This window comes from Symphodus melops (genome assembly GCF_947650265.1).
Source record: "Symphodus melops genome assembly, chromosome: 17".
In the NCBI taxonomy this organism is placed as follows: domain Eukaryota; kingdom Metazoa; phylum Chordata; class Actinopteri; order Labriformes; family Labridae; genus Symphodus; species Symphodus melops.
The window spans coordinates 23,492,138-23,517,823 of record NC_136707.1 but is presented as its reverse complement, the minus strand read 5'-3'; the positions used below and the strand labels follow the sequence as shown (position 1 = coordinate 23,517,823).

At 47.6% G+C, this 25,686-nt stretch overlaps 1 protein-coding gene and 2 long non-coding RNA genes across 4 annotated transcripts in view; 1 reads left to right on the top strand and 2 right to left on the bottom strand.

Annotated features, from left to right (window-relative positions):
* Positions 1-2,962: 2,962 nt before the first annotated feature.
* LOC306838337 lies at positions 2,963-3,690 on the bottom strand. Its single transcript, XR_013781072.1, has 2 exons — positions 3,196-3,690; positions 2,963-3,161 (listed from the first exon to the last, which is right to left on the bottom strand). It is a non-coding gene; the product is annotated as an uncharacterized lncRNA (long non-coding RNA).
* A 441-nt stretch (positions 3,691-4,131) lies between these two features.
* The window catches only part of igf2bp1 (insulin-like growth factor 2 mRNA binding protein 1), a 34,718-nt gene continuing 13,163 nt past the window's right edge, over positions 4,132-25,686 (bottom strand). The window contains exons 3-15 of one of the 2 annotated variants that reach the window (XM_079366406.1): positions 11,820-11,868; positions 10,810-10,861; positions 10,599-10,662; positions 9,834-10,127; positions 9,623-9,757; positions 9,400-9,522; positions 8,505-8,640; positions 8,288-8,410; positions 8,074-8,190; positions 7,707-7,781; positions 6,654-6,785; positions 6,431-6,544; positions 4,132-6,023 (exon numbers count right to left, since the gene is read on the bottom strand). In XM_079366406.1, the coding sequence (XP_079222532.1) occupies positions 5,868-6,023; positions 6,431-6,544; positions 6,654-6,785; positions 7,707-7,781; positions 8,074-8,190; positions 8,288-8,410; positions 8,505-8,640; positions 9,400-9,522; positions 9,623-9,757; positions 9,834-10,127; positions 10,599-10,662; positions 10,810-10,861; positions 11,820-11,868 (1,570 nt within the window). In that variant the 3' untranslated portion in view covers positions 4,132-5,867. The remainder of the gene's footprint in view (positions 6,024-6,430; positions 6,545-6,653; positions 6,786-7,706; positions 7,782-8,073; positions 8,191-8,287; positions 8,411-8,504; positions 8,641-9,399; positions 9,523-9,622; positions 9,758-9,833; positions 10,128-10,598; positions 10,663-10,809; positions 10,862-11,819; positions 11,869-25,686) is intronic. The other variant, XM_079366407.1, reaches the window with a different exon arrangement.
* On the top strand, positions 18,830-20,877 carry LOC306838336. Its single transcript, XR_013781071.1, has 2 exons — positions 18,830-18,936; positions 19,787-20,877. It is a non-coding gene; the product is annotated as an uncharacterized lncRNA (long non-coding RNA).

Sequence of the window (25,686 nt, the reverse complement as noted above, 5' to 3'; positions counted from 1 at the left end):
CGCCCCCACCACGGTCACTAAAAACAACAACAGGTCCTTTTTTTGCTTCTCAAACGAGTCGTCAGAGGTGAAAACAGATCATGGATCAGTGAAGAAGGTCCTCGCAGGGCGCTCTAACTCATGTCGGCTTTTCACAGAGAGAAAGAAAAAAAAAAACGCTAAATGCACCCGAACACAAGAGATACAATCTGCTGTCATGGAAACAAAAAGAGCGAAATAAAACAGGAAGTTACTAAAGTGTAAAGATATTTTTTAATGACATGAGCGAAAAAGAAAAAAGAAATCTCATTTACGTTGTTTTGTTTTTTTTTAATTATGAAAGAAGAAAGTTAAACATGTTTGCGTCTCCCACGTTAAGATTTAAAATCGAAAAAGAAAGAAAACAGAATCATCTTTGGAAGAAGTTTTTCCTTTAATAAACTATTCACTACAGTATATGGAGATGCCGCTACCCAGTTATTCGTTTACCTATATTTATTTATTTACGTCTTTCTGTCGAGCAAACTTTCTTTTTTTTTTTTGTCGTTTTTAGCATCCTTTTTCCGAAGAAGAAAAAAAATACCATTTACCTATTTTCCCCCAAGAGGTAGATCAACAAAACAATTACATGGTTACAGGTGTCGTGCCCCTCGATTCAGGCGGTGAAATCACAGGAAGGAGGCGTGGAGCGGCGGGGCGGAGCAGCGAGGAGGATTGTGGGTAATTTAAGTGGTCCGACTCAGGTTCAGAAATCCGCCGTTTTGAACTCTGAGCGTCTGAATTCAAACACAAACGGATCCCGGAGCCGTCGGGACACGTTGTTGGGGCTTGTGTGGACCAATCAGGTCGCTGAAGTCCTCGACCCGGCTGCCCGCGGTGCCCCACGCCACGATGTGTCCGAGGTTTTTTTTGTCTTTTTTAAATGTTTTTTTTTTCGTATGCGGTTTTTTTTTTACAGTCCCGTCTCTGAGCGGGAGAGGTACGAGTTCAAAAAACAAAAATAAATTAAAGAGTGGAGAAAACTAAAATGGCGACTGTAACATCGACTGTCCGTTGTTTTCCTGTCCGTCGTTCGCTCCTGTCCGTTTGTCGTCAAAGGAAATCGGAGAAACTATCTTCCGGCTGAGTTTGCTTTCTTGTTTTGAGGTAGCGTTCCTAGTCATGTGACAAGAGGTCTGGTAGTTTTCATCCTCCTATAAGAAGTTTCTAATTTGAGGGGGGGTTTTCACGAAGAGACCTGCGAGTCCTTCCGTTTGTCCGTCTGCGTCGGCGTCTGTCGGGGGGGGGGCGGAGCTACGTGTTGTGAGCGTCTCAAAGTGGAGCTGAGCTCTGCCGCCACAAACAAGAAGCGGGACAAGATGCGATCACCCAAAATAAACTCTTCCAATCTTTAAAAAGACGACGACGCCAGAGAGACTTCCGTCTGCTCGAGGTCGTTCTGCGGCGTCGACGAAGCGTCAGGCTGCAGAGAAGCAGTCTGGGAAGTTTCTCTGCAGCCCGACGACGCCGACAGGGCGAGGGAGGAAACTGAAACCTGCTCTGACGTCGTCTCTCGAACAGTCTTTTAACCATTCAACACGAAAGTTTGATGCATAAGTTCTCGAGTGTAGAAACTATATTTATTTTTTTATTATTTTTTTTTTACAGTGTGTGGCGCTCACACCGACGACCTCTGTCCTGCTGTGAAAACAATACGTCACTAAAGTTGCATAAATCCAGGACAGAGGATTCAGAGAGTTCAGGGTAGGGGGGGGGGGGGGGGGAGGAAGAGACGAAGACCCTGATCTGATGTAGACCAGGTCCATCGTGTGAGAAAAGACTTCCGCCCGCGTGTGTGACGCAGCATGGAGCGCGTGTGTTTAAGAGTGCAATGTCTCGAAACGAGGAGGTCAGACGAGCACCTGCGTGCCGACGCCTCCGGTGGTTAATTCTGCATGTTGGAGCGGCGTCCTCCGGCGTCTTTGGCACAGTGACTGTCGTGTTCGGAGCTACAGGTTAGTGAGCGTTTAGTAGCCGATCTCTTCATCGATCTGTGCGTTCAAAACTAAAGGAAACAGAATCAACTACTTTCTGTTTTTGTTTTTTCAAAATAAGAGTCAGAACATCAATCGTAAAAATGTAAAGAAATCGAAGGCGGTTAATGAAAAGAAAAATCGAAGGTCTTCGAACAGAAGTGAGAAAACGAACACGATGGAGACCAGCGCGAGAGAGGGCGAGGGACCCTGACGTTCCCGCCCCGCTCCAAAAATGAAATGATCTTTTCTTCTTTTTTATTTTATAACAAAATGAAATCAAAACATCTCACTGTCCTGACGGAGCCGGGAGGAGACCAATCAGAGCTCCTCCCTCCGCTCCTCCCCGGGAGGAGACCAATCAGAGCTCCTCCCTCCGCTCCTCCCCGGGAGGAGACCAATCAGAGCTCCTCCCTCCGCTCCTCCCCGGGAGGGTCAGGAGGGTCTCAGTTGCTTGTTTTTTTGTTTTTTGTTGGACGCTGCTCACGTTTAGCCGGTGCAGCAGTGCGTCCGCAGATGTCACGTCCTAATAAATCTTGCTGTTTCATCGATAAAAACCAAACAAAGGATTGAATGGCGAGCGATGGCAGGCTGAGTCGGGGGTCCTAAAGAGTCTGTCTTGGCGGTTGTGAAGCGAGCTCTATGGTTCGGATCGAGATGGAAACTTTGCACGGGCGAGGTTCGACTACGAAGTTTCCGCCTCTGGACAAAAATGGAAGCACAAACACGTTAGAATAGATGTTTTCCTGTTTGATGGCGAGCTGGTGGGAGGAGCCTGTTAAAAAGATTATCTGGCAGTGTCCTTCCGTGACTTGGCGCAGTCTTTCCTCTCGACGGCGTTTCCCACTTTGATTTTTAAGCTTTTTTCTCCAAAAATACAAAAGTACGATGTTCTCCTTTCCTCTCGTCGTATGTACAGGGTTTTTTTTATCTATTTCTCGGATGTGTTGACGTCGTTTTTAAACTCTTGCTTTTCTTTTCTTTTTTTTTTTTTGCTTCACATTTTCTCGATTTCTCCTTCTCGCTCGCGTGGAGCTCAAACGGAGGGCCATAGCGTCTCGTCCTACTTTTTTCTGCTTTTTTTTTTAAAGTTTCACCCAACCACATCCCCTGACAGAAAGGAACATTTAAAACAACAGAACACACACACACACACACACACACACTCTCCTTCACACACACACACACACACACACACACACACACACACACACACACACACACTCTCCTTCACACACACACACACACACACACACACACACACACACACACACACACACACACACTCTCCTTCACACATACAGCAAGCACACGCGTAGCCAACAGGGAGCGTCTGAGGTGTCGTGGTCAGTGCACGGTTAATAAATATTCACATTCAGAGAAGTCAGAGCTAGTTCAGATGTGTGTGTGTGTGTGTTAAGTGTGTGTGTGTGTGTGTGTGTGTGTGTGTGTGTGTAGGTAGAACGCCCTCTCCTGTCTCCACATGCAGTCACACTGCTGAAACCTCTCGAACACTTAAAAGCCCTGTGATAAAGTTTGGCGCTTCATGATGATGTCATCACAGTAAGGCAGGAGAGGGAGGGGCTTAGGTGCACAGGGTGGGTCTGAAGCGGCGTGCAGCGAAATCCTGTGGCTTCAAAAAATGCCATTTCTGTTTCAGGAAACGTATTTTCTTTGTTTCGTCTGATCTGCACGGAGCTGCAGAATACAGCGCCACAGCTCCGTCTGACTTTCCCGCTGTTTTGTAAAAGCCGTATTGCGGCGAAGAGTCCCGTGCAGCCTCAGGAAGAATCAAGTTCTTAGACCAGGAAGTAAAAAACCTGTTTGCACTCGACGTGGTCTTTAAGAAACAGCCAATCAGTGTCCAGGTATAAACTGCACGTTCAGCCACCGTGTGCACGCCACTACCTCCCTCTCCTGGTCACTCTCCCTATTGGCCAACAAACCGTTCCACAAAAACGGCTCGTCCAATCACACGTCAGGAAGACAGAGAGCGTGTTTCTCACCCAAAAAAGGCAAAATGGCACTCAGCTTATTTTCCTCTCGAGACCACCTCGTCATCCTGAGCTCATTCAAACATCAACACACCCAAAAAAAAAAAAAAAACAGAAAAAAATAACCAAAGCAACAAGACAATACCTAAAAAAAAATACTTTTTTCTTTAAAAAAATAAAAAATATTCAGGACTATCAGCTCTTCTTTTCTTTTTTCTTCTCATATAAAACACCAGCAAGCAACAAAAAGTTAGGAATACTGAGGTAACTTTACCCTGAGGTAGGTTTTTTTTCTTTTTCATTTCTTCTCTAATCTGTTCTAATCTTGGCGAGAGCGTCCAGGCAAAGACCCCGCCCCTCATTATCATACGCAGGCAGGGTCTGGAGGCTCCGCCCACAGGCCTTTGGCAGATTGGGAGAGAGAACGAGGAAGCCACTCCCCTTCGGTCTGATTTTACCTTCGCCGAGCTCAAGGCAAGGAGCTTTGGAAGACTTTGCTTTTTTTTGTTTTTTTCTTTTTGGTTCTCGCGCTCGACCCGACCAGTCTGCGTAACATTTTAATTCAAAACACGAGCATCAGACGCCGCCGCGTTTTTGTCCGCTGGAACAAAGACGGCGTTAATGCACAAGTGATGACCTCAGCTCCCGTGAGGAGACTGGCGGTGAGAGTCGGCGCTGAGGCAATGAGCAGAACGCCGCAGACACGCCTCGTCTGTCTGTCACTGCAGGACTCATTCGTACAGGTGCAGCAAAACCTCACACCTGACTCGCTGCCTTCAATACATTCACCCGAGGGGCCGGGCTAACTCACATATCATATATATATAATATATATAAAATATGCCATTTAAGGTGCGGGTCGCTCGCCAGCTAGCATAGCTGCTGGCGGTTGTTTGCGAAGGTTTCTCTCACGTTAGCGAAGCCGCTGCATTAGAACTGCAGGACCAGCTGCGACCACGCCCCCTCTGACTGTCTCTCGCTGCGTCTTCCGCCACACGGCTAAACGTGAAGGGGCTGCTCGGTGCCCCCGCAGCCCCCGCCTCGCTGTAGGCTACATATCATAGAGCAGGGGTCGGGAGGTCACCTGAAGACTCCCTTCTTTAAAAAGGCAAGGCGGCCAGACGCAGCAGTCTTAACTTTACATGAAGATTATATTTACAACCTCATATTTCTCCTTTCTTTTTTTTTTAACCCCTCCGCTACTCGGAGAGAGATTTAAAGAGCAGTGTTAACATCTGCGGCCCCTCTTCTAGACTTTCATTGGCCAGGGGGGGGGGGGAACAGTTATGGGCGGGGCTAACGCCAGACCAATCCCCTTCGCCCCCTCCCCCCAGAGCCGCTGCAGCAGTTTCCCTGCTCCCTCTCCCGGCTCCACCTCACTGCATTTCTATCAATAATAGCTCTGAATAAAACATTTCTATACATATATCTCTATGTTTAAAAAACCACCCTTAAAATATAGGACTGAGTGCAGATGGCTGGAGAGGTCTGTGGGGGGCGACAGAGGGAGCGCCCCTGTGTGGACAGGTGTGAACAACAGTGTTGTTTACACCTGTGGGGTGCAGCAGGTGCAGCGCTGACTCGCACTCCTCCCTCTCTCCTTCCCTCCTTTCCTTCATCCCTCCATCCTCATTCAGTCTCTCCTCTGGCCTGGCGTCTGGTGTCTGTTCTCGTCTTTTTTAATCATTTCATCTTTTTGATTTGAATCTTCTTCTCTTAACGCCGATCGGGCGTACTCCCTCCCTCTTTTATATCTCTCCCTGTCTACCGCTGGGTCCGTGTGTCGCTCTCTTGTATCCGTCCGTTCATTGGTCTATCCGTCCGTGCATTTGTATGTCTGTCCGTCGTGCCCCTTGGCGTGTTCAGAGGGGGCGGGGGACCCTCACTTCCTGCGAGGCTGGCTTTCCTGACTGAGCCCCTGCGTGGGGCTGCCCATCTCTGTGAAGCCCCCGGGGTTGGGGCTGGGGCCCATGCCCATCCCGCTTTTCTGAGGGTGTTTGACCTGGGTCAGGATGTCCCGGATCTTCCTCTGAGCCAACTGGAGGACAGACGGGAGGTTTTTAATGAAGAGCGTCTTAAAAACAAACGACAGCTGAGACACACAGAGAGTGTGATTCCCTGACAGTAAGGATGTTGTCATGTTGTTCTGTTACCTGCTAAGTGGCTGCAGATGCAAACTAGCCTGACGCTAACTCTGGAGCAAGGCATCAAATGGTTGCATGTATGTTTTAACTGCAGATGGTCCCTACTATCACAAACAGGTGAGCTATGTGTGGGGAGGCTCGATGCTAACGACGGAGCAAAGCTAAGACAGATATCGCCTGCAGACGCCATGCATGCACGCGAGCGCTGACTTCAGAAGACGATGAAATAAACGAGAACAACCGTCCAACAGAAAGTCCCGTGGTTAACCCTTTCAGGTCAGCTAATCAAACTGAAGGTTACCTGACTGGCGTAGAAATGTCCGTTGATCTTAACGATGACCTGGTCATTCTCATCCGGCGTCTGCTCTCGGGGAACGACCACCTCAGCTGCCGTCAGGTTCTGCAGCTCGTTCACCTGCACGCACAGATTCAGGTCACTTCAGGAGAACGTAGTGAAAAACACAAAACAGACTCTGGCGCGTGCTCTTCAGAGAGCTGTGGCGTGTAAAGCACAGCGTCCTCACCGTCTTCCCTCCCTTGCCGATGACCCTTCCTGCGGCTGCGGCGGCCATCTTGATGTGAGTCTCCAGTTTGACTTCCTCCTTCGGTCCGAAGAAGTTCTCCTCCTTCAGCTTGCCGTAGATTCGACCCTGAGCCTGCAGACAAAAAAAAAACACTCTAAGAATGGAAGGAGGAGGTCAGACAGGTAGGAGGAGGTCAGACAGGCAGGAGGAGGTCAGACAGGTAGGAGGAGTCAGACAGGTAGGAGGAGGTCAGACAGGTAGGAGGAGGTCAGACAGGTCAGACAGGTAGGAGGAGGTCAGACAGGCAGGAGGAGGTCAGACAGGTAGGAGGAGGTCAGACAGGTAGGAGGAGTCAGACAGGTAGGAGGAGGTCAGACAGGTAGGAGGAGGTCAGACAGGTCAGACAGGCAGGAGGAGGTCAGACAGGTAGGAGGAGGTCAGACAGGTCAGACAGGCAGGAGGAGGTCAGACAGGTAGGAGGAGGTCAGACAGGTCAGACAGGCAGGAGGAGGTCAGACAGGTAGGAGGAGGTCAGACAGGTCAGACAGGTCAGACAGGTAGGAGGAGTCAGACAGGTAGGAGGAGGTCAGACAGGTCAGACAGGTAGGAGGAGTCAGACAGGTAGGAGGAGGTCAGACAGGTCAGACAGGTAGGAGGAGGTCAGACAGGTAGGAGGAGTCAGACAGGTAGGAGGAGTCAGACAGGTAGGAGGAGGTCAGACAGGTCAGACAGGTAGGAGGAGTCAGACAGGTAGGAGGAGTCAGACAGGTAGGCGGAGGTCAGACAGGTCAGACAGGTAGGAGGAGTCAGACAGGTAGGAGGAGGTCAGACAGGTCAGACAGGCAGGAGGAGGTCAGACAGGTCAGACAGGTAGGAGGAGTCAGACAGGTAGGAGGAGTCAGACAGGTAGGAGGAGGTCAGACAGGTCAGACAGGTAGGAGGAGTCAGACAGGTAGGCGGAGGTCAGACAGGTCAGACAGGTAGGAGGAGTCAGACAGGCAGGAGGAGGTCAGACAGGTCAGACAGGTAGGAGGAGGTTTAATTCTGAATGACCTTGAACTGAGCCTCGGGGGGTCCGGTCACGATCACCATCCTCATCTTACAGTCTGGAGTTTCAGCGGGGGCGATCTGAAGGAGACAACGACGACATGTTTAAAACCCGACTGATTTAAACTTCAGCGCTGAGAGGAAACTTAAATTAACGAGTCATTTGGAAAAAAGTGCGCTGAATGTCAGATTAGTTCATTTAGTTCTTGTGACTCGTTCATCTTTTTACTTTATCTGAACTTTTCCTCCCGCCTGGGTGTCATTACTCAAAGCTACCACACGAGGGCGTCAGTGAGCCAGCACTCGTCTGTTTGTAAATGTTTGCTCTGGGATGAATAAAGTGGTAGAGTTCATTCTGATGTTTTAGTCCGACCTTGATGGACGCCCCGGCGAAGCGGCTCAGCTGTTTGATGTGCTGTCCTTTCTTTCCGATGATGGCGCCCACCGCCTGAGCTGGGATGTAAACGTGGACCGTCTCCTGCTCCGGAGCCTGAACGCACAGAGAGAGAAAAGGAGGGAATTAAAAATAGATCTCACTCAGACTCCAAATGACGACCGCGCTCCGATTAGGAGAGAACGTTTCTTACCCCAAAGCACCCATAGGGGGCGCCAGAAGATGCATTTCCAGGCGGGGGTGGGGGCATGTTGGCGGAGGACGGGAAGAGGCCGAGCGCTCCGAGGTTCAAGCCGGGGATCAGGTGAGTCTGTTGCTGTCAAGAAGAAGACGAGACGATTAAAGATGTGACGCTGACAGAAGAGTGTGTGTGTGTGTGTGTGTGTGTGTGTGTGTGTGCGTGGACTCACATTCATCGCAGCGATGTCGTTCTCATACGCCTCTCTGACCTTCTTCATCACCTCGTTCTCAGCCAGACAGCACGCCTCAATGGATCCTTTCACAGTGATGGTTCTCTCCGGGTTGTAGAGCGTCAGGTCCTGCAGGCTGCAAACACGACCACAGAACGCCACGTGAAGACGCTTCGTTCGAACTCTGACACCAAGTTACATCACAGAGAGCTGGCTCCGCCCCCTCCTCTCACACAGCTCTGCATGTGGTGGACACTGTAGCTTCAGTGTTTAGCCAGCTCTGCATGTGGTGGACACTGTAGCTTCAGTGTTTAGCCAGCTCTGCATGTGGTGGACACTGTAGCTTCAGTGTTTAGCCAGCTCTGCATGTGGTGGACACTGTAGCTTCAGTGTTTAGCCAGCTCTGCATGTGGTGGACACTGTAGCTTCAGTGTTTAGCCAGCTCTGCATGGGTCTGTAAAGCTTTCTGCGTTCTAACCTCTCTCCATGTTTCATCTCCAACATTGATCCTAGTTTGAGCAGCTTTCTGCTGCTGGAGCTTATTAGAAACATGCAGAGGCTTTTTAGCTCGGGTACAATCACTTCTATCTGAAGCAGTTCCACTGCCCGCTTCCATCGCTGCAACACCTGTTCACCTGATAACTGCTCTCATATCTGACAAACCCAGGGGCGTCCAAAACGGTCTTCAAAGCCCCGCCTACCTTCTCTGGTCCAATCAGATCCAGAGCATTCAGGAGCAGAATCTAAAGTTAGAAGGAGGACATACTGGCTGCTGCATTGTTGTCAGAGAAGCTTCAACACAGCAGGTTTCCTTCATGATCACACAGGAAGAGAGCAGCTCTCTGATTGGTCCTTCAACATGAGGTGTGTGTGTGTGTGTGTGTGTGTGTCTTACGGTGAGATGGTGATCTTGGTGTCTGTGTCCTGTTCGACTTTCTTCAGGTTGCGTCCCTCCTTTCCGATCAGACGTCCCACAAAGTTGTTGTGAGCCAGGATCTTCAGAGGAACCTCGTCGGCCCTGCAGACGCACCGAACAGCGATCAGAGGAAGAAACATCTACGAGCAGAATCTTCCCGCCGTTTAACGGGAAACGTCTCGTTGTGAGTTTATAAACCTACGTCTTGGTGTCTTTGGCCTCCTGGTGCATGATGTCGAGGATCATGCGGCAGGCGGCCGAGCAGCCCTCGGGCGTAGAGTGGATGCTGATCGGCTTCTCGGCGGCGCCTGCGTTCTCCTTACGATGGACGTCGATCCTGCAGAAACAATCAGGATATTTAAAGACAGTGAGCCCGCTGTGACCTCTGACCTCCCACCGAGCGCTGCACTCACTTGCTCTGCGTCTGTTTGGTGATGTTCCTGATGGTGGCGCCCTCCTTCCCGATGATGGCTCCCACGTACTGCGTGGGCACCAGCAGTCTCAGAGGGATGTCGGCGTGCGGAGGTTTGGGAGGCATCCCGGAGCTCGGGGACCCTCCTCTGGGTCCGCCTCGGGGCCCGTATCCAGGGCGCCGGCCGTTATCAGGCCCCCGCTGACCCCCCTCCATCTCAGAGTTCTCATCGGGGATGTAGGAGACTCGCAGGGCGTTGTTCTCAAACTGATAACCGTTCAGCTTCTGGATCGCTCTGAGGAGGAAACACAAGAGTCATCAACTGAGCCATTCAGACCGCTGCTTCAAGACGCCATATTTACAGGTTTAAAGGCGTGAGCGACGCGGGACAAGACGTGCTGAAGCGACACATTTACAGTGCCTTGGTTTGTAAACAGCGGTGGAGACGAACGCCACACGGTTTGATCTCAAATCGCTGCTTCAGTCTCTAAATGGTTGAAAAGCTCGACTCCAAAACAAACTCTACTCTGCGTTGTAGTTCCCCTAAATGACCACTAGATGTCACACGAGGAGCGTAAAACACGACACCACCCAAACCCCCAATTTAATACCATCAATGTTTCTCACACATGATTTTATCATCTTAAACATCAAACATGTTTTATTTTGAAAAGGCACTGACAGGAAGTAGTTTTATTTTTTTTAGGAGTGATGTGAAAACTCGCTCAGTCACAAAGATTGGAAAAGTCACGACGTCTGAACTCACTGTCTGGCGTGCTCCCGGGAGGCGTACGTGACGTTCACCACGGCGGTCTCGCTGTCGGTGTTCACTGTCGGAGACACAAAGAAAAACAGAAACTAAGAGTCAGACCGGACCTGAACCAGATCCAGGTCCAGAGAGGCAGCTTCTGGTCTCAGACAGCTGACTGACGGGATCTTTGTTTCAGACACTTGATGGAGCAGCTCGGACGTCTCACCTTGTTCACAGTTCTCTACGGTCCCACACTGAGCCAGCAGGCCGTCCAGCACCTGAGAGAGACAGAGAGAGAGAGAGAGAGAGAGAGAGAGAGAGAGAGAGAGAGAGAGAGAGAGAGAGAGAGAGAGAGAGAGAGAGAGAGAGAGAGAGAGAGAGAGAGAGAGAGAGAGAGAGAGAGAGACAGAGAGAGAAGAAGAGAGAGTAGAATAAAGTTTTAATAAAAAGTTGAGGTTTGTGTGAAATGTAAGAAAGAGGAAAAAAGTTTTGCAGACTTTGTCGGGGACGACGAGGTTGTACATTAAAAAAGATTCTTTAAAGCTGCAGACACAAAGAGCTGATTTTTCTGGCTGGTCTGGTTTTAATCTTAATTTGTTCAGATTTTTATTCCCTCTTTAAATCTCTCTGGTTTCTTTGATTGATCGTCTGATCCTCAGGATGTGCAGGGCTGCGGAGAGACGTCGCCCTCGTGTGGACAAACACGGCACGACCACAGCAGCGGAGGCAATCTGTCTCACACACACACGCACAGATGTGTGTGTGTGTGTGTTTCTCTCTCTCTTTTGACATGTTTTGCTTTAGATGGTGACGGAGGAGCAGACGTAGAAACCTTTCTGAAAGAATCTCTGAGTTTTGGTGTTTTTTCTCCACGGAGCCGTTTCTGTTCCTGAAGCGTGCTGACAGTTACTCCAACAGTGAAACGTTTGCTGTCGGCTTCATCTCGTCAGAAAAGGAACTTTTTATTCAGATCCAGTCGTAGAAAGGATCCCAGCACACACACACGTGTTGATAACGAGGACACGCTGGCGTCTCCAGGGAACAAAGATGGTGTTGTTATCAGCTTGTCGACTTTGAGCAGGCAGCTGAGATCAGACACGAGCCTCGCGCTAATCTGTCGGGATCAGCTGAGACGAGCTGCACTGATATGATGCAGTCAGTGTGTTAGTGCTGTCACACCTACGTGTGTGTGTGTGTGTGTGTGTGTGTGTGTGTGTGTGGGGAGCAGGAACTGACCTCCCACTGCAGGTGAGGAGGAATGTTTCTGATCTGCAGCTTCCTGGTCCTGAGGAGACAAGAAGAAGAAGAAGAAGAGGTTAGAAACTTTAAATCAACAAAGACAAATGTTTCAAACATTTTATGAGAAGCATGGACGCAAAAACGTGTGTGTGTGTGTTTCTGAGTGTGTGTGTGTGTGTGTTTCTGAGTGTGCGTGTGTGTGTTTCTGAGTGTGTGTGTGTTTCTGAGTGTGTGTGTGTTTCTGAGTGTGAGATGTGAGAGGAGTCCTCTGAGTGAATCCTGAACGTGTCCTGAGAGACAAACAGCCTCAGGTTAGAGACCAGGTCACACACACACACACACACACACACACACACACACACACACACACACACACACACACACACACACACACACACACACACACACACACACACACACACACACACACACACACACACACACACACACACACACACACACACACACACACACACACACACACACACACACACACACACACACACAACAGAGACGCACAGAAATGTGCAGCGTCCATCTTTAAGTGCTCATTATTCATCCAAGAATCCCCCGCCAACAGAGCATCAAACCGCAACAACCAACCCCCAAATTAACCCCGCCCACACACCCTCACCCCAGCCGCCCCCCCAGGAGGCCGTGAATAGTCTTTTGTGCGTGTAAAATACCTGCCTTCGGGGGGCGGGGAGAGAAAAGCCCTTTGATGCTCAATCAATACTCGCTTATAATCACAAGCTCCGCCCACAAAAACAGACCTGCTCCCCACACCTCAAAACCTCCACGACCCCCGAGCACGCACACACACACACACACACACACACACACACACACACACCATCCCCCCAACAAGCCACCAACATTGACCTTGTTTGACCCTTACTGATGTCGCCCGCCATCCCACAGCCTCCCGTGAAACCATGGCAACAGGTCAGGAATGGGCGGACAAAACAACACGCTCCACATGTGCTCGCTCACTCGCTCGCTCCCGTGTCATCATTTCCATTTTGAGAACAACGCGTTTGTCTTTCTCCTCCGTGTTTGACTGTTTTCAGTCCAACACGCAGGACGGTTAACGTAACATCCTGTCCAATGGCGTTGCAGGGACGGAAACACGCCGACTCAGGTCAAACGTGAGAGCCGGCCTGTCGAGGTTCCCTCAGCTGTGAAAGCTTCCAATCCAACAAAGAAGCAGAGAGAAGAAAGAAGAAGCAAAGAGGGGGGAGGGGGGAGAGAGGGGCAAAGGTCAAAGGTCAAGGCCCCTCAGACCAGACAGAGGGGCCCCGAGGTGGTCTGACTCTGTGGGTACCGTCAGGAACACAAGAGAGCAGAGACACGTATGTAAATGTGTGATCCGCTTCACGGTTTCATAAACTCATAACAGAACATTAAATCACCCAGCTAATCGCTAATTACACTCCCACGCTAACGCTAACCGCACTGACGGACGACACGGACGGTCGTGCAGCTTCGCCCGGTGTCGACCTGGACTCTCGTTCTCAACGGTGAAACGGGGACACACACGGTGACAGGGCCTCATGTCCTCTGAGCGTCACGTGACCTTTTCACTGCTGAAGTCACTCAGGACCAAATACACGTTTAGTGTTTTTTTCTTTTTCTTAAAGATTTATTTTTGGCATTTTGCCTTCATTATAGAGGGAGGACATGCGGGAAGGGAGCCGCAGGCCGGACGCGAACCCGGACCGCCCGCGAACCCGGACCACATTGAGGACTATGGCCTCAATGCATGGAGGGCCTTGCCGCTGCGCCCCCAAAACCTGTTTAGTGTTTGTCTGTGGTCGAACCAGCAGCTCCTGTGTCCTGTGAGTTCTCCCTGCAGGGATCCTCTCCGTACGGTCAGAGCGCTCACTCTGTTCACTTTCCTTCTGCAGAAAACGACTTCGATTCACGCCCAGCCCACCCTCTGCGCCGAGCATCAGCTGCTGACAGAGCGTCCGGCTAACACCGAACCAACCTGAGTTAACTTCTCTGAAAGACGACTCTCTCCCTCTCAGCTGCTGCTTGTTCAGTCCGGATCGATGGGAAAATACCAGAATCAATAACAACATCAATGTACTGGCTTGGGCTGCATGTGGAGAGATCAGTGATGTCAGGGATCTCTCTCTGCACAGCTGACGTGATCACAGCAGGACGCCAGAGGAGAAGACATCAACGTCTGAACTCCACAACACAGGAAGTGAATGATAGCCACGAGGCTAACGCTAACAGTACTGATTAATGTGCATGCGTTGATTTAAATCATATTCTGGGAGGGCCCGTTCCCCGGGGTCCAGACATTTCTGACTTCCTGCTCGTCTCATCTGATCTGTGGAGCAGCTCGGACAAAAATAGACATTAAGAGGCGCGTGGCAGAGCGCTGCATCCCAAACCGGCTGTGCTGCATCTGGAGGGATCAGGAGCAAACCAGCAGCTCCGTCTCAGCCAGAACGCCACCCTGCATCCTCTCCGTCAGAAAGCACCAAACCTTTCCTTTACGCCTCCATCAGAATCAGCGCTTCACGAAGCAGCTCAAAGATAACCATCAGACTGAAACACACACACACACACACACACACACACACACACACACACACACAGAGACCAGGACGCCCAGTTCAGCCTGCTAGCATCCAGAAGGCCCCTCACACTACAGCTTGCTCTGAGACGTCCCCAGGCTTGGAGCGAGCGCAGCCTGCCGGGCACTGAGTGCAAAGGGTTAATATTTTATAAACAGAAAATCTCAGATGAATTTTTTATTGTTAATGGTGACGAAGAAGCAGCCGAAGCTCGTCATCCGGCGTGCTTACCCGACCACGTCCTCTAATCATCCAACGTGAACCAGCTGTGACACCTTCAGAGCTTTTCGAGGGCCACGCCGTCAGATCATCCAGCGCTTTATCGACAAACACGAGATCTTAAAATGAAGCCAGTGGAGGGAAACGGTCTGAGTGTGTATAAAACTCAAAGTCGTTACAGAAACTGATTTTTTGGCACCTTTATGGACACGTTTTCTCCTCCGTTTAAGAAGCAATCCCAACAATAAACTTCACACAATCATAAACTTTATTTTCCTCCCATCGTGCTCAGGACAAAAATCCAGGAGACGTAACGGAGTCTGATGGCTTTAAATAGACGGCACAGGACGGGAGGAGACACAGAAGGAGAGGATGCACCAGAGGAACGTGTGCTCTTAAAGGCATCATCCTGAAGAACTTCTGCATCAGGGATTATTATCTACACTACCAAACACAGCTGGCTGCTGCTGCCCTCCAAGCACATTTACCCTTCATCCATCTTACATCCTTCAGAGCATTTTCTGCACCGACGGATTCTTAAAAAAAAAACAACAAACTCCAACGCACAGAAAACATCCCCAGAAATGAAACCAGAAATGTTCGGACTCTGCAGAAGTTAGAATAAAACAGAAGTTAAAAAAAGAACAGAAACTGAGCTATCCTCCATCACAGCAGTCACCTCTCTCTCTCTTTTTGATTGGCCCACATTTGTAGGATAAAGGTCACCTAGCTGACTCGCTGCACTCTCATTGGTCCACAAAAACCTTCTTAAAGCTGAATCTCATCCAATCAAACTTTAATAGTGATGCCACTGTGAGGAGTGGGCAGAGGCTGCTATCTGCAAAAGCACTCAGGTATACAATATTAATGTTTATGAATGATAAATAACGCTCACGTATGTTTTCTGTACTTTCAGAATTATTGTTTCTGCAAAAGAAGCTGCAGATTATTTACCATGGCTCTTTTTAAAACAAGGGATTTTGCATAATTTACAACTCTGCACCTCTTAAAACACTCCTACATTTAAACATATTATTCTATAGTGTAATCAGATATACTAGTGTATTCTGCACAATTCATTTTCCTATAGGCTACCTACCCTTTTTCTAAACCCGCTTTTTATCTTTGGCATTTAAAGATTTGTTTACGGTATTTTATCTGAATTTTACTGCAGTTTACAATAATTTAGTAATATGCTGCTGTAGTGCATTAATTTTTTCACTTCATGTTCTCAGTGGAAGCATGCTTATAACCGTTTGAATCAACCTTTTTTTAAATTGTTTTTTTTCCACAGAAACTCATAATAATATTTTTAAAAAAATCTGAATTATTCACACCTCTGGTACATGAGGTAACTACACGCGAAGTGTCCTTGCTCTTTTAGAAGAACTATGTTTATATTTTTGTAAAAACAGACACGCAGGTGGAACCCGTTTCTATGACACCACGCTGCGCGCGCGCTGTTTAACTAATTTAAAGGACTATATAAGAGACTTCACCATCGTGCTGACGGCATTTTCGACAGTCCTGGGATTCATTTAGAGGAGAGGGGGGAGCAGGAGAAGGGTACGACACTAGGCTACGGGCCAAAGTTCAGCCTCTGCTCCTCTCTGACCCCGCCTGCAGCTCGCGCCTGCAGCTCGCGCACAGGCCTCCATTTTGGATCTGCGAGAGAACTCCATTTTGAGTCCAAACTCAACCTCCTCCTCGGTGGACGTGTTCTTCATACAAGGCATTTTTTCTGTTCCGTGAAATACGTAAACATTCAAATACAGCTACCTGACTTTATAACCCAGCTCATGTTAAATTCTGGGACGTTAATACAGCGTGAATAGCCGCCATAAATTAAGAGATCTGCACGTTCATGTCTTCAGCTCGTTACTGACCGTTACTTCTTCGTTTTGGTGCCAATTAGGCTAATCACCTTTCTACCCAACTACAGATTGTAACTGTGTATTTATGGTATTTACCACAGACGTAAAATGGCCTTTAATTCAATGTGAGATGCTCAACACCTTCTACAACTCTGCGCACTCACTCCCTCCTTCTTTAACTCACCATTTTGTGGAGCTGATAGCCATTTCACGTCGAGTCCACGGAGCGGGGGAGCTGTGTGTACGTGTGTGTGTGTGTGTGTGTTACTCGGGTAAATGTGGACGTTAATGCAAAGTCTGTGTTAACAGAGTTTTCTAAGTTTTACCTAAAATTAGGTTTATATTGAGTAGTTTGTGGTGTTGCCATGGCAACGAACGAGGCTTTCCCGCTCATTGAAACCAGAAAGAGCCCCCCTTTTTAATTAATAAAATAACATAAGGAGTGATTCTTATAAAACTATGAACTCATTTTTTAGGTAATATATACAACAAAGCAGAGCATCATTTCTGTTTTATATTGCCATGAAAAATGTTTGACAAGACAACAAAAACATCAAATAACAGAGCAAAGCTAGGCTGTCTTACTCCATACACATTAAACAATTAAAAATTAATTATCGTTCATTTATCGTGAACATTTCTCATTATTTTCTCTCTTCTCTCATTCAAACGGATGTGAGAGCCAGTAGGCGGACATATTGACCAACGCCCATTTACTACAATGAGTGTGCAGTCATATGGTGGAGTGTGTGTGTGTGTGTGTGTGTGTGTGTGTGTGCTCAATCAGCGATAGAATACAATAAAACCTATTTCCACCCGGACCATCCGTGCACTCTCACAGCTGACACTGCAGCTGTTGTCAGAGAGGTATCAGAGTGTAAACATGTTTAAAGATAAAGATATAATCACTGTTAAGGAATCCACAACTGCTCGATATCGTATTTAAGCCGCAGAGTGCACGCGGTTACAATAGGAGGGACACACCTCCCTCCGTGCGCGCACACAGACCAACCCCCTTTAGATATAAAATAAACTCCACCGCCGGGAACACTTCACATTCATTCCAGCTCTATTAAAATCATATTAACATAAAAAGACAAACAATACGTCTTCCAACTAGAGCGCGTTCATGAGCTCGCATCTTTTGCCTTTTCCCCCCTCGAGCGTTTCTCTTGGCTGCGAGTGAAGGAGAGGCCACGGGCACGAGCACGTCGCTCCATTCACAAAGTGCGTAAAAACTACTTGGGAGTAACCCCAACTTCAGGTGCTGTCTGAAATAATTGGACAAATTAATTTCACTGGGAAAATTCAGAAACGGAACAGTAACAAGGAAAGAAAAAGAGACAAACAAAGGCTTGATGCTCAATAGGTTTATATCTATTGAGCATCAAGACTATTCAATTGACTTAATACATTTACTGCCTCACTTTTTGTTGTAATATGGTAGATTTGCATATAGTGCTGTGATGTACACTTACAGTGATGTTTTTTTCCAGACAAGCTATAGCCCAAAGCAATCAAACACGTTATAAACTATTTATAAGAAGTTTAATATGTTTCTTTTCTCCTTGTTACGTCCTAAAACGAGTGAACACAGCGAAGAATTTAAACTGTCCGAGCTGCACTTGAATGCAGCATTACTACAGATGCGCGAGAGGTGGGAGGGGCTCTGCGCCCCCCGAAATAGAAAGAGAAAAGGGAGGCGGGAGAGAGAGGAGGAGGAGAGGGGGAAGGGGGGTTATTCTATAGAATGTGTGCCATGAAAGCAGCGCTGACATACAGCACGGGGGGGTTGTTCTGGGTTCTGTGTTCTACGACAGAAAAACAGTACATGTTCTCTCCGGTTTGCATGAGGAGTTTCAGGGTGTCCTCGCGCGCTCACCGGTCCCTGCACGCGGCAGGTACCGGCTATTCATTAAAAACGGGATAATTATGCGTTTAATATACAAAGTTCGTTATAACGTGAATAAAGGACGAAGTGGAGAGACAGAGCAGAGCCTGCTGAGGGAGGAGGAGACACATTTGTTTCTCATTTAACAGCCGCGAGCTGATGTGGCACAAAACTCCGACCGTTGGAGATAGAAACCGACGAAGCGCCATCTTTAAAGTCTCAACATAAAGCTAAACATGATGCTAAATTACAAATAACAAATAAACCCCTCATCATAACACACAAACAGTGTTTTTAATAAATCGTTATCGTGTTAAAGACGTCGTTTAAACTGGGCGTGAATAAAGAGAAGTTAAAGTCAGAGGAGCAGGAATGGCGGCTGAAGTGATTCCTATATTAACGTTTATAACCTTCATATGTCCTTCATTAAAGGAAATGTTTAAATTATATTAGAGGAGTTAAAGGCTGATGGAGAATTTACAAGCATTAGTCTTTAAATAAATCAAAGGTAGGCCTACTCTCTGGATTAAAGCACCAAGGTAAGCACACAACATGCAAACCAACATTTAGGCCTTTAAATTAATTATAAACAAAAGGTATTTGACGTATTGACGTCATAATGAACATATTAACATTTTTCAAATTCAAGCTAAACATTTAAAATCTATATATTTTTCAATGAGATTTTTCATCTGACACCAGAAACTCTTAAAATGAAGCCAAGCAATTAAGAAAAAAATACAAGAAAAAAAACAAGACTAAAGGTGTCCAACAAACATCAAATTAAGTTAAACACATTTTTAAAGCCAACTGATGGAAAAGACAAAGATGTAAATATGTCTGTGACTATTTGTGATTCAATCTTTTATAAACTTTTTGCTTTAAATGAAAAAAAAAACAGGATTTAATTGTTAAGACACCCAACTGAAGTTTTTTATTCTTTATGTAGAAGTTAGAAAGAACAATTCTTACATCACATTTGTTATATGAAAACAGTTTAAATGTTTCAAAAGATCTTTTGATGTTTAGTGTGAATCTATCACCCAGAGTCAACAAATATAGTTTTATTAAGTATAAAAATCTCACTACTCAATTTGAATATTCAGAGGCATAATGAGTTATGCAGAAATATTTTGGAATATCAACAGAAATATGAAGTTAATTTGCACAAACAATCAGTAAAGCTTTGTTTCCTGTTCATACATGTGAAATGATTTCAGCTTTTTCCCCATTGATAAACTACGAGTATCTGAAGTGTGTATTTAATCCAATTTTAACGCTCTTCTCATCAATTTATCGTTCTGATGTTTGAGAAGCTGGAGAAGAAATTTGCGGGATGTATTTTGAACGTATTGTCTGTTTCCTCCTCGCCCGCTGTGACGAGTTCAGGACCAGGTTTGAGCTTCAAATTCAACAAAGCCAAGAGAGAATCACCTGCAGCTCGTGAAAGACAAACTGGGATGCTTTTTATTTTAAATTGTGTCCTTTACTGAAGATTTTAATCAGAAAACAAGGATTACAGATAATCCTGCACAGATTGAAGAAAAGGAACAAAAAGGATGTCTAAATTAAATAATCTGCAGAGTCTCGTCAGATTTATATTTACATCTCTGCAGTTTGATCATTAAGATCCTGCAGAGGACCCTGAACACATCACGACTTTTTATCTGTTTCACTTTCTGATCAGTGATTCTGATCCTCGTGCACGTCTCATTCTGTTTAATTATCTCAACCTCAAGACATTATTCATGTTGTATTAGCTGAGGTGTTTTTATTACTGCGTGAACAACAGACACTTTTCTTCACTTTGCACACAGAAGGTTATCAAAGGGTTTTCTTGTGAGTTTTTAAGAGATTTAAAGTCAGTTAAAACATCTGTCACATTTCTTCATTTTGAATAAGAAATAAGCAGATAAACATGATGATTGTTTGATTCCTGCCAAAGATTTAAAAGGATAGACAATTAAACTGCTGCTTTATTTCTCTTTTTTAAGGCGGTGTCGTTCCTAGAAAGAGGAATAGAAAGCAGAGAGAGGCCGGCCTCCAAAAAACAAAATGGGGGAGAAGGAGGAGGTGGAGGAGGAGGAGGAGGAGGAGGAGGAGGGAGTTCCTGCTTTGTTTTAATATGAGCTTGTGTGTGTGTGTCAGTGTGACGTCAGCTTCTACTTTGTTATGAATCGTTGAGGAACAGGGCGGGACCAAGGAGAGCCAATAGGAGGACAGCAAGGAAAGGGGCCCGTCTCTGCACACACAGTAACACACACACATTTTTACACACAGTCAGGTTCTCAGAGCGGACAGCAGAGGGCCTCGAGTCTTTGCTCAGACAGAAAGAAGGAGCAGAGCTTTACAATAAATTCACTCCAACGTTCAAATTTAACTGAGTCGTCTTCGGTTTGTTTCTCTGAGCGAACAGATCAAAACAAGAAAAGACACTTCTGATGTTTCACAGAAGATTGAAAACATGAAGACTTTTCAGACCCGTGAAGAAAAAAAACTAGTAACTCCACTGAGGTGCACTTTTCCTTTTTTCGTCTTTGTTAATCAGGACGTTGTGTTGAAGCTCACGATTATCCACAACTAACATCCAAACGAAAACACAACCTAAAATAAACCACAGTGTGCGTTTACATCCTGATATCCAGCCAGTCATCAGACCTGCTGCAGAGCACGCTCATCGTGTGTTTAAAGCAGGAAATTAAAAGTTAAGAGTCTATCTGCATCACATCCCGTGTTTTTATGAGTCAGCTAAAGAAGGCCTGACGTGTGTGTGTGTGTGTGTGCACAAGTTTGTCTACAAAATGTGTTCATACAAAAAGAAACCGTTCGATGTTTGACGTGAAGGATCGATGTCTGAAACCTTTAAACCACCTGAGAGTCCAAACTGAAACGAGACGCCGCAAAGAGTCGGGTTCAAGAAGTCAAAGATCAATAATTAACACAGAACTAAACTGAAAGAAGAAGTTTTTGTAGAGTCGGGAACAAATCTATTCATGGAAAAAATGTCTCCGATTTTAAAAAGATTCATAACTTCCAAAAACTGTTTTTTTTTCTCCAGGCTCATCCGTCCTGCTAAATGTTTTGAAAATAGATTCATAGAAAGAATTGAACGTTGAGACAGCCGAAGACTCTCTGCTGGAGTTAGTTTCCCTTTTTACCTGAAAGTCTGGGATCATTTTAAGGAGACGTCTTTAAAGGGTCACCCAGTGTTCCAGAAACTCCTGAGTTTGTTCATTAAAAGGAGCTCCTTCTCACTTTTAGTTTCTTTTTAAATTCTGAAACTTTTTAGTTAAAAATAATTTTCCCAGGGTCGCCGGTGGCGCAGCGGCAGTGCGCGCGACCCCACGTATTGAGGCTCAGTCCTCGCGCGCGGGCGGCCCAGGTTCGCGTCCGGCCTGTGGCCCATTTCCCGCATGTCTCTCCCTACTCTCTCTCCCTTTCCTCCCTCTATCAATAAAGGCAAAAAGGCCGAAAACAAAACTTTAAAAAAAAAAAAATAATAATAATAATTTTCCCCACTTTTCTCCGTCGTCGACACGGACGAGATGCAGAACGACGATGACTCAGAGTTAAAGTTTCTCACATCTCGTGAATTCATCTCAAACTTTGCTAAAGCCAAATTTGGATTTGTCCTTTCCAGCCACCGTACTTCAGCCATGACGAGTCAAAACAAATAAGAACTCAAACTCATCTTCTGAAGATCAACGACAGGAGAAACCTTCAAGCATCACATGAATCCTTTATTTCATTTTTCTCTTCGCTCGGAGTAGCCGAGGAATCTGAAGGTTGTTCAACATCGGGCATGACGTTTAGAAATCTCTGACAGGAAGTGCTGTTTTAAACTGCAACTGGGTCTGAGAGGGTCGAACGCAGAGAACACGCGACCTCGCCGAACGCAGAGAACATGCGACCTCGCCCAACGCAGAGAACACGCGACCTCGCCCAACGCAGAGAACACGCGACCTCGCCCAACGCAGAGAACACGCGACCTCGACCAACGCAGAGAACACGCGACCTCGACCAACGCAGAGAACACGCGACCTCGACCAACGCAGAGAACACGCGACCTCGCCCAACGCGGAGAACACGCGACCTCGCCCAACGCAGAGAACACGCGACCTCGACCAACGCAGAGAACACGCGACCTCGCCCAACGCAGAGAACACGCGACCTCGCCGAACGCAGAGAACACGCGACCTCGCCCAACGCAGAGAACACGCGACCTCGCCCAACGCAGAGAACACGCGACCTCGACCAACGCAGAGAACACGCGACCTCGCCCAACGCAGAGAACACGCGACCTCGCCCAACGCAGAGAACACGCGACCTCGCAGAACGCAGAGAACACGCGACCTCGCCCAACGCAGAGAACACGCGACCTCGCCCAACGCAGAGAACACGCGACCTCGCCCAACGCAGAGAACACGTGACCTCGCCGTGTCTCTCGCTCCTGCAGGTTGAACATTCAGGATGTTGTTCTGAACGGCAGGTTCGAGACCTGTGGCTCCTCCTCCTGCACGTCAACTCTCTCTGCTGTTTTATATTTCTCCATTAAAGGCCCAAAAATCTGCTAAATAAATCTTCACACACACAGAGAGACACACACACAGAGACACACACACACAGAGACACACACACACACACACACACACAGAGACAGACACACACACACACACACACACAGAGACAGACACACACACACACACACACAGAGACAGACACACACACACACACAGAGACAGACACACACACAGAGACAGACACACACACACACACAGAGACAGACACACACACACACACACACACACACAGAGACAGACACACACACACACACACACACACAGAGACAGACACACACACACACACACACACAGAGACAGACACACACACACACACACAGAGACAGACACACACACACACACACACACACACAGAGACAGACACACACACACACACACACAGAGACAGACACACACACACACACACACACACACACACACACACACACACACACAGAGACAGACACACACACACACACACACACACACACACACACACACAGAGACAGACACACACACACACACACACACACAGAGACAGACACACACACACACACACACACAGAGACAGACACACACACACACACACACACACACACACACACACACTTTCAGACCACGTGAGGCGGTGCAGTGGATGTGATATGGCACACCCCCGGCTAGCACACACCCACTTCAGAGGAAAGGGGGGGGGGCAGCATACAGCGGTGGGGGGAGGGGACTCTCTCTCTCTCTCTGCAGCTCATACATGTCTGATGTGTGTGCGCAGCTGCAGCACAGGCGTGTGTGTGAGGCGTGTGACGTGCAGGCAGCGCCTCCATTTTAACTCTTTGAGAGTCTTGGAGCAGGAAGAGAAGCAGCAGAGGATCATGGGAAGGGAACAATGAGGCGAGGCCGGCGCTCTGTTTTTGACATCACGGTCGAGCCCTGCAGAGAGGAGGAGGATTCTGTGACATCACTCAAGCACGCCACTTTACTAAATCAGCTGTTTGACGAGGACCTGCGAGCTTTCAGGTCGGACATTTCATGTGTTGAATAAAAATCGACACAGCACGCCGCCTCAAACGCCGTCTGAGCAACATCATGGCCTCTGATAAAATGTCCTGAGAAGACCACACACACACACACACACACACACACACACACACACACACACACACACACACACACACACACACACACACACACACACACACACACACACACACACACACACACACACACACACACACACACACACACACACACACACACACACACACACACACACACACACACACACACACACACACACACACACACACACACACGTCTGCAGGTACGCCTCAGCACGCCGTGACTCCGATCGATCTCAGCTGAAAACACAAAGAGGGCTAACAGTCACAGAAGTCTTCGTCTCCATGGTTACGGAGCGCCTCTGGAAGCAGAGACTTCTCGCACATGCTCAGTCTTCAGACATTAACCCCGAGCGAGGAGATGGACTACAACAACAATGGCCGACTCCTGAGTTCTGTGCATAGATTTTGGAGTCGGACTAACAAAGTCGACATTTTCTCTTAAAGAAACGTGATGCGAGCGTGTGCGCCAGCGACCGGCCCGGCGTGCGCCAGCGACCGGCCCGGCGTGCGCCAGCGACCGGCCCGGCGTGCGCCAGCGACCGGCCCGGCGTGCGCCAGCGACCGGCCCGGCGTGCGCACTATGGCGTTTCCAACTGATCGTTCTCTTGTAATCTTGACTCACCAGGACCTAAGTGTTTGTGAACTTTGACCTTTACAAACACACGGCGTGCAGATCGACGCCACACATTCTTCGCTCAGACGACGTCAAATCACATCTTCCTCTCGTTTCCTGTGAAAGTGCAGCTGATGCACCTCGTCCTCCTGCAGGCTCTCAGCACACACACACACACACACACACACACACACACACACACACACACACTCGGCCCGTGAGTCATCAGAAACACTTCATGTTCATTTACGATGGAAAAAATGAGTCCGTCTAAAAATAAAGCATCGACTCAAACTTACTGTAACGATTTGTCACCTGATGCTCAGAGTCTCTCCTCCTCTGCGCACACACACACACACACACACACACACACACACGGTTCCTTTAGAACTTGAACGCGTGCAGGAGGAAGCTCTCTTGATTTCTGCTGTCAGTACGAACAAACTGAAACTCTCTGCAGCTTCATTAAACCTTTTCCACCGTTTGGAACGATGCGAGCCGTGAGGTCGGGGAACAGAAGCGTGCGGGTCGGTTCACTACAGTTTATCACGTTCTGATGATGAAGAACAATTCAACCACAAACAGCCATCTTTCACTCAGAAGTAAAAATCGTGATAAATATCGACATCGCCTGACGGGAACGTTTTTAGTCGCACGCCTCGGACGAGTGCAGGAAGTCAAAGAGCGAGACGTTTTTCACGAGTTCAAAATGAAACTGAAAAAGAAAAGTGAAGAAAATTATTGTTTAAAGTGCAAAAGATGTTTAAAAGGTTTTTAATCAGAGCATACAAAAACACACACACACACACACAGAAATCACACACACACACACACACACAGAGAAATCACACACACACACAGCAATCACACACACACACACAGCAATCACACACACACAGAAATCACACACACACACAGCGATCACACACACACACACACACAGAAATCACACACACACACAGCGATCACACACACACACACACACACACAGAAATCACA